This window comes from Antedon bifida, chromosome 3 (genome assembly GCF_963402885.1).
Source record: "Antedon bifida chromosome 3, ecAntBifi1.1, whole genome shotgun sequence".
Classification (NCBI taxonomy): Eukaryota; Metazoa; Echinodermata; class Crinoidea; order Comatulida; family Antedonidae; genus Antedon; species Antedon bifida.
Window position 1 is genome coordinate 11119524 of NC_136228.1, and position 12175 is coordinate 11131698.

Below are 12175 nucleotides of genomic sequence, written 5' to 3' on the forward strand. Positions count from 1 at the left end.
ACTCACCAGTAAACTCAACCACAATACTCTGTGTATCATAACCGGCAGGGTTGATGGCATCGCAAGAGTATGATCCAGCTGCATCAGGACCTGCATTGTGGATGATCAACTCGTTGTCAAAGCCGATGGAGAGCCCTGTCATCTGAGGCAGTTCTTGGTTGTTCTTACTCCACGTGATGATTGGGGTTGGGTAACCAGAAGCAAAGCAGTTTAGTGTTAGGTTCATTCCAGCAGTGTAAGTGACGTTGGACGCAAGGATTGTGATTACTGGCACCTCTACAAAACGCAAAACAACAAATTTTATTCAATCATTTTTTCTGTAAAAGTCAGACATACATTTGATTATAAATTTGTTTTAGCATGCTTATGTGTTTACTTAATTATTATTTATCCTTTTAATGAATTTGATTTATAAACCATAAAATAATAATATAAATGACACAATGCAACAATGCAGAAAATACACATTTAATAATGTTTAGTTTAAGCAGTTAAACTCTACCAGTTGAATCACTTATGGAAACCACAAGAGTGGTCCATATCCCAATAGGATGAAAAGGAACTAATGGAAGTATTACAACCTAAAGCAGTTAGCAAGCTTTAAAATTGTCATTCTACCATATGATTTTTCATTTAAATACATTTTTTCTCTTCTTTTTTCCCCCAAGACAACACAATAATGAATTCATATTCAAGTAAAGATGACAACATTTTTGTAAAAAGCTGACACTAATATTCAAATAAGAATATAACATGTGATAGACAGAACGACGAACCTTGGACAAGTAAGAAGAGTTCTTCAAAGACAGATCCTCCCTCATTGGCCGCTGTACATCTGTATCTGCCTCCATCTGAGTCACGTACATTCATGACAAGCAGTGATCCATTTGAAAGCTGACGCACAAACTCATTCTCCCTCAGACGCACAAATGAATTAGGCTTAGTCCATGTGATGTTATACTTGACAGTGCTGTATGCTTGGCAGCTTAGAACGGCATTCGCTCCTGGAAGGGTAGTCACGTTTTCTGGCTTCTGGATGGTTGGAGGAGGTTCTGAACAAGAAATATGAATTATTAATGTCAAAAAAATGTTATTAATGGTTTATGATTATAACATATGTACATTTTGCAATAAGTGAGAAAGACCTCTTTGATATAAAAAGTAGCCTGAATAAAATGTATTGTTATTATTGAGTTATGAAGGTTATTGTGTTTAAAGTCATCGGTGATTCTAACAATTATTAATTCTTTCTCAAACACAAACAGAGAGTAACAGATGTATTACATTTCTGCTTGATTTCAGAAATGTAATACAATTCAAAACTGGAAATACTGTAATAAATATATACATATTGCATCTGCTACAAAACCATATATTATGAAATCAAATATTGTATTTTATCTTTTAATGTGTCATAGATAATTCAATAATCAAAGAATACAATTTTCTAAGAAAAAAGAATTGGCATAAAGAGTCAATGATTTTGCATGAAAAAAATATACTTTCCCTTTTGGCAATACTGTACTATGACTAATTCATGTCATTTTCCTAGCCTTGGGTAGGTTTATAATTTGTTGTATTTTTAAAAACCTACTTTTTATATTTATTAAAAAACATTAATTTGAATGAGGCCCGTATTTTAATGCAAGAGGAATATATATTATATGGTTCTGCTAAACACCTTTGGTGCAGGGTGGCCTTCCGTAAACTTTCATCTGTTCATCACAGATGGTTTGCTTTATGAAAAACAGTGTTATCATTTCATAACTTTTAATAATACTGTACATAATTTATAAAACATTCATAATGTAGTGTTAATGTTTGTAATGTTAATGTTTGTAATGCGCTTTACACAACGGTATATAAAATAAAAATATTGATCATTGTGGAGTAGAATATACAGTGTATGTCTACTGTGTACTTCAAAAATATATGATCAAAAGGTCCAAATTGACAAACTTTAGCAAAATAAGTAGGCCTACCTGTTACATCAAGGTATGTTGTAGCACTTCCAATGCCCTCAGCATTGGTTGCCCAACATTCATAGTAGCCCTCATCCGAGTTGGTTGCCCGCTCAATCAAATGTGTAAATTCAGCATCACCACTACAATTACGAAAAAAAAAAATGTTATATTAAAAATTGTTACTCATAATTTATTTAATTTATACAAATCAGATTAGACTCAATAGAAAGAAATCATCTATAGTTTTTGGATGGTTGAACCACAATCATCACAAAAAAGCACATCAAATACTTGTTCCTCAATTGCTTAACCAGTTAAAAGTTTTAATAATTAAGAAACTATAAATCAACAGATATAAACATCATTTTGAATATAGAATGTAAACTATGGACAAAAATAATCACTAAAAACTAATTAAAAGTGGCTCTTTAATTATGATACTTTCCTAACTTATTTCTCTATGGTATCGTGACCTAATTACGAATTAATTACATTCTCTAATTTTTTATTAATGATTTTCAATAAATAAATTAAACAAGGGAACATGTCAAAAGTTTTCTACATTTTGTTTAATTTTTTTACCTGCTTATATAATTATTTACACATTGTTTATTGCTGTGCGACTGCCTTTAATAAACTTATATTATATGGTTCTGCTAAACACCTTCAGAGATGGTTTGCTTATGATAAACAGTGTTATCATTACATAACTTTTAAAGTATTCTACATTTTGTTTAATTTTTTTTACCTGCTTATATAATTATTCACACATTGTTTATTGCTGCGACTGCCTTTAATAAACTTGTACATTTAATAAAAAATATATGTTACTGCAGTAACTACAGTACAGAATACTGAATACTACCCCAGGTAGATTACTCATTACTGAATAATGAAATTAATCTTGCAGCGAACTATTGACACTCAATCAACGCAATCTTCTATAATCAGTAAAGTCTATTTCCTTTCATTTTATTTAAATATATAAATGTAACTAAAGACAGAAATTCCTAAGTCAACAATACACAAAACTCATGGGTGTTGAGTAAACCGAAATCTAAATTACATAGGATGTCATAGATTAACTGGGAACACACGTCAGAGACAGTCGGAGGTCGATCATGCAGCCCTGGCATACTTAACTCCCTGTAGAGACACTAGTATCTTTGATCCCTAGAGGTTTAACTGGACTTGGAGGTACAAGTCATGGCTACACGGTTTTGAAGCAGACGACACAACAAAGCGGCGTCGTCTGCTGACCTTACTCCACACACTCTTTCGATACCAATCATGAGTAATGGGAATATTAATACAACTTTGATGTATCTAAATATATATCTTTCTGTAGGGTTTGCACGCTAAACCGCTGAAGGCCAGCCCTTGGCATATTTTCTTCTGACCTTATATATTTTGTACTCAACGTAATGCAATTAATTGATGATGACTGTATCTTAAACCAAAGTTTTACGAATGTCTAAGTTTGAAAAAAAATGTTTTGTCTATTGAGGATTTTCTCAGGCCTACCATATCTGTTCATTTTCAGAATTATTGAAGAGGTTTACAGTATCTTTTCAGAGATGCCCATAAATAACATTACCTTATTTAAAATAGTTTTAAATTTAGTAGTAAGTACTGTAAGGTTTATGGTACCATGTGTTTCCATGTAACATAACGACTAAAACTGTATATCCTTGTCACATGGTATTGCGAACCTTACTTTAGTATTTTTATTCGCCATGCAAAAAACATAGTTTGAAATTAAACCCTATATTCTGTGTATTTGTTATATATATATTTTTTTTAACATTTTCCTTTGAAAACAAAATAGATTGCACAGTTAACTTTCCCAAAATGTGTGGTTGTCTAAGAGTTTTCTGAATGCATTGTAGGACTTTTTGAATCATTGAACAATTTTGGTTTTTCAGGAAGAGTCACCAGTAATAATACAACGACAGGGCTTACGTATTTAAACAAGAAAGAACCCACAACATATTCTAAAAGTAAAATAAAGATAAACAAAGATGAGGCAGAGGAACTACTTTCACTGACTATCCTATCCTATAAGCATTGGATTAAAAATAATTAAGAATCTGGATTCTGGGGAGTTGACTGTATAACCAATGATGACCACACATGGTTACCCTGGATGGAGTTCTGGAACTATCAAAACTTTATTACATCTTTGAATAATACTACACAAAACCAAAGTAAACCATAGTTCAACTTCAACCCATACCATCACATACACAATGCCATAATCTCAAAAACACCATAAACTAGCACTTGACTCGATCCTTAATAGTTTAACATACTGTTTATGTTCTATCACAGATTATAGCTATTAGCCAACACATTTTATGCCTAGAGGAGACTGCACAACAGGTGATAAGGCGTGTTACCTACCACCATCACAGACATTTAAGTTTGACTTAAAGAGAAGCATGTTGATACAATATAATTATACCAGCATGATATTCTAAACAGCCTAATGTCACCTCTCAAGTGTAGACATTTTTATCAGTTTGTTTATTTATATTAGCAGGTAGTTAAATTCCAATAAGTTGTATATAGAAGTTCATATGGACATGGTGCCTGTTTTTCAATAAAAAATTATCAACTTTACAAACTGTAGAAACATTTAACTAAAGAATCAGATTTACTGTCATCTCTGACACTTTATTCAAAATTGTATATACATCTCAAAATGAGAATTAGATTGGAAACACTAAACGGATGTATTTCTTGTAGGGATGATGAAATTGACAGTATATTGACAATGACAGATGGTTATAAATATATATGTTGGGATCTACTCCCAGTAATTTTAGTAAATCATAAACATGCTATACTTGAACATAAAAACGAGGGACTCTTTTGAAATGTTGGTAGTTTCTTTTCCCCTTTCCATCTTATAATAAAAATAATTCTGGTGTGTTTAAATTGTAGTTGTAGAATGTACATTATTAATATTAAGCAACTGTGTGTATAAATATTTTATGTGTTGCAAATATAGTAGAACCTAGATTAAACAGGACTCAAACAAATGTCCTCTTAATAGAGGTGTCCTCTGAAAAGGGGTATGGTCATAATAGTGTTAAAAACACATTGCTCCTAGTTAATTAAAAAGTGTGCCTTAATAAGTGTCCCCTGAATAAGGATGTCGAAAAGGAGGGGTTCTACACTATACATCAAGGGAATCTAATAAGAAATATGCCTTACCTGAAGAACAATACTTCTCCGATAGGGGCGCCATTCCTCTTGAACTGGACTTCTATTGGAACCATACTTTCAACATAACATGTCAGGAAAGAGTTTGTATCATAGTAACCAGGTGAGTGGGCAGGCATTGACACCTTAGGTGGATCTGTGAATATGTAATATCACAATAAATGATCAGAAATGTTATTACTGTTTTATGGTATCATATAGTTTATAACAAATTGAATTCTTTAAATGAAATTAAATTACAAATAAACACACAAATTTAAAAGTAACCTATTGAAAAATAAAAATTTAACAGGTAAATTGATGTATATTGTATTGAATGTATATTGTAGTTATTAGTTATCCGCTTGGTATACCAAGCGGATAACTCCTTGTTATTGTATGGGATCAATATTTTTTTTCTGTATTATTCTTGGATCCTTCCTTCCTTTTTGTGAGTCACGTTTCTCTAAAATGTGTAAACATAACATTTCATAACTTTGACAACATATGGGCATTTACGTGAAGTTGTGCACCTCCTATTTTTGAATGACGTCATAGTTGCGCAACGTGACTTACGCGCAATTTTATGAATTTCAATGATTGATTATAGATTAAAAACCAAAAGTCATTTAGTATTGACACTTTGACAAAATTTAAGTCATATCAGGGGCAAACTTTCTACGGATTAAAAATGGCATGTTTCACAAGAAGTTACGCGCGCACGCGCATTTAAAATTTCAAAATGCGCAAAATTAATTTCTAATCAACTTTTTATGCGTTTCTTGTCATTTTGAGCATGTCAAAAATTCCCACGGGCGCGCAATTTTTTACGCACGCGGTGCGCACGTAGCGTTAAAAACATATTTTTTTCTCTTGAATTATATTTTTCAAGTCTTTCCTAGTAATTTTGAAAACAATTTAGACCTTTTCCAGTTTAAATAACGCCATACGAACACGTTGAATTAGACAATTCGTGCGTGTTTTTTATGAAAAAGCTTAAAAAATCGTCAAAATTATGTCTTTTTTTAAACAGTCATAGTTTCTAAAGTAAACCGTGAACCGTTTATTTTTATTACAAAATCTAGAAGTTGATGAGTTGTAGATATCGGATCATGCATCGATAAGGCTAAAAAAACATTGTGACGTCATCGTATGGCCACACGAATGTAAAATATAGGATTTTTGTCTCTTTCGTTATTGCTCATCACATTCAATGGAGCGCATCATGCTTATCTGTATTCCTTTTTCTCCTAAATTTATATATTGTGTAGGTCAATAAACTTTCTTTAGCATGAGATAAAAATATTTTAATTTTTATGACGTCATCATGCCTAAAAATTTTAATTACGTGGGTCATTAATTTCATCTTTACAGTAAATTTTAATCTGTAATAGCTCGTAAGAATAAAATGTGATAATCACGATTAAAACGTTTTCTGGAAGCTATTGGATTGTAGATACGAATTCATGTAAACATTTTGCCAATCGGATGTTGTGACGTCATCATATGGCCAGTTGAATAAAAAAAGTCGTATTTTCATATTTTGCGTAATAGTTCATCACATTTAAAAGGGTGCGCATCTATATTTTACGTATTCAAATTTCTTCTACACGTTAATATGTTGTTCCTGAGATAATTTCCTCCAGAAATTGCTATTTAAGTGTTTCATTTTGATACCGTCGCCATGTTAAAAATTGGAATAAATGGCGGGTCCCGTAATTTCACCTATTCTACACTGTATGTAATATGTATACAGATTATACTCTTTGCATGTATATACTATATGACACAAATTGACAGAATTCAGCACTAACAGCATATCATATTCTTCAGTTCTTGTCATAATGCCATAATCTTTATCTGTGTGCAATATTCCAACGTATGACGTGCACGTGGCGTTTGTCGTTGTGCGGATAACTAACTCGTCAAAGTGACGAGTTTCATGTCTAGTTATGTATTGTATTTATGATGTATATTGTATTTAGAGGGCCCTATTGGAAAGCAGTGCTAAGACTGATCTCAGCATCATTCTTTAAAGAAGACTAATAAAAAAGAAACAGTTGGCCCTTCACCACACAAGCATGTTTTAACTGTTTACCACCAATGAGCATGTTAACTATAAAATATATCTGATGTTGAACTTAGACCTAAAGGGTGATATCAATTATGTTTACCTGGAATTAACAGGCTGATAGCTGTCTTTGTAGTACGTTGAAAATCAAAGTTCTGCCTGTCAACACCGGACACTCTGATGTAAAAATACTCATCCGGTGTGGTCACCGATGACATATTGTAAAACAGAGGATTATCAGGATTGTATTGTAGAGGATACTCGGATATCACCTCTCCACTCAGAGTTAAGAATTCGGTCCTTGTGATTACGCCAGGGGGGAAAAGTTTCTTGGATTCGATCACAAGATAATTTTGAATTCCTGAGGGAAAATAAATAATACCATAATATTAATTTATAATGTGCTGTAGAAAAAAAATAAGTATCATATCAAGAAATGGACACAATTTATAAATATGATTATTAATTTATACTACATAACTTAAATTGGTACCAATAAAACTGAAATTTCATTATGTAGTTAACAATTACAGTTCTGAACAGGGAATCCAGCCCATTTCATATGGACACAAAAAGCTACTACAAATTTTAAATTAGGTTAAACAAGGGTTGATGTCCTTAAAACCCATGAGCTTACAGTGCTTCATCCCCTAGACCTGCCCCCTGGATTCCTCTATGGGCCATTTGGAGACACTATGTTCTACCTGGTTCGCAATAGTGTTTCTAAATTACAAACAGGCCCATATTAGAAAACTGTTAGGAATCCCTAATACTTTATACACAATTCTTTATTACATTAAAAGTTATCAATGTTTAAATAGATATACCCTGCTTACCTCTGATTGGTCTGCGTTCTGTACCTTCTATGTTGTATATTGGCTGCTTTGCAAACCCATAGGCAAAGTCTAAAGAACTAAGCCCTGTCACCCTAAGCTCATATTGAGAATCGGCTCCTATAATAAGCTGCCATATACCCTGCCGCGGATTTTCCAACGATACGACATAACCATTTTCTAATCGTAGCAGTTCTTTTCCTTCAATGAGTTTTCCTATTAAGAAAATTAAAATATATCTTTTTAGTAAATTTTCAAAAAGTTAAATCAAGTGGCCAGATAAGGCATGGTACCACAAACCAGTAAGCCATGAAATCGACACAGATTTAAAATAATAGTTTTGGTGGTTAAATACTACTGGATAATAGGGATCTTTCGAAATAGCGATGCGAGTTAGGCGAGACGCGCAAGTCAGAGACAGCCCTCCAGGCACCAAATCGTGTTGCTCGTTAAATGGTCCAAGGAAGTTTTTTTGTATCCACATGCGCACTGTAAATTGCACACTCAGTTGCGTCGCACACTGACATGTCGCCTATTTCAAAAGCTCCCTAGTGTTTGTTGGGTGGACTTCGTATATTCATTCTTTGTCCACACATCTCCAAATTAGTTTTATAGTGTTTTATTTGTAGTAATTTCTGGTACATTGTTTTTAATACTGTACTTAATTTTGTGTATTTTTATCAATCAATTTAAGAAAATGTATTTGAATATGAATTTTTGTTTTCAATTATAGAACAAACACATTATACAAAATAGGTTGATGACAGAGCTGGCGTCCAAATTGTGTACGTTTAACATTTGCCTTAATTCAGACCTACAGTACTGTATATACACCAAGACATTTCTTTTATGGGCCTAATAATAATTTAATTTGCAAAACATGTGGGCTCAGTGGGCACATAGAGTTATATTTCAGATATTCAATATAAAGTAAACTACAGGTGATTTTGAAATAACATGAATGATACGATTACCTGATGGATCCCTGATCGTGATTCTTGGGTTGACACCACTGACTGACACGGTGATCTGTTGTAGCTCCGTGTCAATTGGAATTCGCAAAACTTTGAAACCTTCAGTTGCGTAATCCGCTGATAGCAGGTTGACCTTGCGAGCTTGTAACGTCACTTTAACAAATGTTAACACCTGGAAAAAAGGGAAAAGGTAAACTTTAACGACAACTTTGTATTTGAACCAGGGATGCACCGGGGGATGCACCGACAAAACGCTTAGTGGGGATTTCAATGAGTTGATTTATAAAGAGTCTATTCAAATTTTGTTTTTTATTACACTAGAATTTCAAAATTATGCGCTACAACTACAATATTGCACAAATTTTATCAAATCACAATATGTGATAACATTTATTTTATTTACATATTATACTTCCATGAATTAGAAAAAAAATTAAAATCACACTAAATGGCGAATGAAATCCAAAATATTAATGACCCTAAAACGTGTATTTATATCACAAGAAATAATGGAAAAAATTCTGGCCAATTAAATGTTTACAGGTAGCATTTTAAATTTAAATAAAATATGAGTGAAAACAAATTAAACTTCACTAAAAGCAATTACTGTAAAAGTAAAACTTATTTCAGTGATCGGACGTGAAATAGGATCACAACCCATTAATAGCGGAAACATTATTACAACATATCCCTAAAGCATCTGAGCTATCTTATTGTAAGTTCCTGGACGTTATTGAATTTATGAGTATCAGGTTATTTATAATTTAAGGTTAGGAAACCCATGTTTTCTAAAAATGTCTTGCATTAGGAAGTGTATAACGATTGGCAGTAAAGTGGAATAGGATTCGAACCTCGAACCGGCCTGAAATTGGTAATGGCATGTGAAAGCCACAGTGCCACAGAGTAAAAATTAAATTCTTAATCCTGTAAATAGCAAGTAAAATGTTAACATACTGACCTCATCAACATCTGATTTGTTTAATTTAAACAGCTGACCTGAGCTAGTTGCAGCAATCTTTTCATATGATTTAAATCCTTCATGAGTCGTGTTTCCACAGTCACCAGTCAACACAAATACAACCTATGCACAACATTGCAATTATTATAAACACTAAATTCATTGTCTTATACTTTGATGGTAAGTTGAGTGCAGTGGCGTAACGTAGAGGCATGCAGCCCCTGGTTTAGGGACGCTAAGAGGCCCTCCAACACTTGAGGCCTTGTGCGTTTTTAGCCTTTTTCGACATATTATATTATTTTAATGCCTTATTTCTCCACAGGGGCTCCTCTCCGGGGCTCCTGGGTTTAGCCAGTGAGATCACATTATAACAGTAGATATATAAATTGTGAAATTATAGCATGGTTGTTTTACATATGAAGATGGTCAAGATACAATATTGTGAGACAGGGTCATACTAAGTTTAGCCAATGGACTCTTATACATAAAAGAGCTCTTATGCACACTTCCTTTATGGAAGTATGATGATCTAATGTAAAAATAACTTAAAATGATATTTGACATATTGGTATGAATGTAAGTATGCCAGGCAGCAAAGCTCTGAATCCATCAAACAGCAATGTAAATCATTAGTAAGCATTTGATTTGGGACCGTAAACAAAAAAGACGGTAATTTAACAGACCACAACAGTTGTGAAATGAGGACGGAATCACAGTCTGTTAAATTACCATCTCCTCTGTCTACAGTAAGAAAATTACAGAAAGACTGATCAATAAATGAATTCATAAAGTCATACCTGGCTTTCTTTTTCTTGAATCAACCTTAAAACTTGATCCGTGAGGTAGTGGTCCTTTGATCTAGCATCTGTAAACACGTAAATAAAAGATCCTGGTAAACTGATGTTGAGGGCAGTAAGTATAGCGCCAACACTCATCTCTGGACAATCACCACCTCCCTGTACGTACAGGTTGCGCAAGCTCTGTTGGAACTGCTCTGGGTCATCGGTGATTGACACTGGACCAATTTCTGGGGGGAAAAATGTAATCAATTTTAATTTTCTATAAATATTTGTAAATCAACAAACCTATAATATTTTATTTTGTGAATTACAAAATAGGTTACATTAAGTATCTTAAAAATATATTATAATAAAATAATAATAAAAATTATAATACACAATTTGTGAAAGTTTAATAAAAAAAATGCTAATATTTCTGCCACACCTGTGGCCTTCAACATCAAGCCAAGACATTAATAAAAATATAGAATAAGATTACATAAATTGCTTTTAGAGTATGAAATCAGAAGTTTTTCTAATAGTTGAGTATTATTTTCTAAGATTATGATCAAACCCTTAGCGAGAATCTGAGGACATTAGAAACATCTGCAAGTTATTGTTAACAGGTCGTCGCCACGAAAATATCAACCACCGCATTTATATCTTCACAATTGAATGATTCAATAATTGTGATTAAGTGTATGGTATCGGTAAACTACAATTTAAAAAAATACACTATTTAATTGTGCCATATCTGAGTAGATTCTTGTTATTTGATTTGAGGATTGTAGGTCACATGATATTCAATCATTTCTGTTCTCCATTGGTGCGTCATGAAGAGTACAATTTCGTTATGCTCAATGAATTTCGTTGATTCTTCTCACACAGTGAGCAACCATTCACAACATGAGTCTAGGCTGTTGACTGATCATGTTTAACACAATTTGGTTTATTGACATTTGATTGGGACTTTACCGTAGAATGTAGTTTTTCCATTGAGTAACTTATTTAACGAAGTATTTTAAAGCGTTGAGATTGTTCTTAATGAAAAAGCTTGCATTGTAATGTTTTCCATCTGAATGAGTTTCTGTTTCAGAGCACAATCCATTACAATTTACCATTCGAATACAGTACTCAACGAATCTTTATGTTGACTACGAAAGTTCCCAAATGAATACAATTGTGCAGTGCCTTTTTCATTCATTCATTCATTTCATTTCGGAAACAGACGTCTATAGTTACAAAATCAATTGCTTAAATAAGTTAAATAAAAAAGGCAGACACACAAAAAAAACAAAAACAAATATTGCTAGCTTAATAATGGTATGTTTAGACCTACAACGATAATGTTTTTTTTATATTGTGAGGTCTAATAATTAGCTTCAGGCT

The 12175-nt window shown here is 32.9% G+C and overlaps 1 protein-coding gene across 2 annotated transcripts in view; it reads right to left on the reverse strand.

Annotated features, from left to right (window-relative positions):
* LOC144838551 (hemicentin-1-like) overlaps nucleotides 1-12175 on the reverse strand; it is a 73111-nt gene that overhangs the window by 36637 nt on the left and 24299 nt on the right. For both annotated transcript variants that reach the window (XM_078693961.1, XM_078693959.1), the window contains exons 2-10: nucleotides 10805-11034; nucleotides 10008-10130; nucleotides 9050-9221; nucleotides 8079-8291; nucleotides 7346-7603; nucleotides 5184-5328; nucleotides 1983-2104; nucleotides 777-1052; nucleotides 7-276 (exon numbers count right to left, since the gene is read on the reverse strand). In XM_078693961.1, coding sequence (XP_078550087.1) covers nucleotides 7-276; nucleotides 777-1052; nucleotides 1983-2104; nucleotides 5184-5328; nucleotides 7346-7603; nucleotides 8079-8291; nucleotides 9050-9221; nucleotides 10008-10130; nucleotides 10805-11034 — 1809 coding nt within the window. The remainder of the gene's footprint in view (nucleotides 1-6; nucleotides 277-776; nucleotides 1053-1982; nucleotides 2105-5183; nucleotides 5329-7345; nucleotides 7604-8078; nucleotides 8292-9049; nucleotides 9222-10007; nucleotides 10131-10804; nucleotides 11035-12175) is intronic.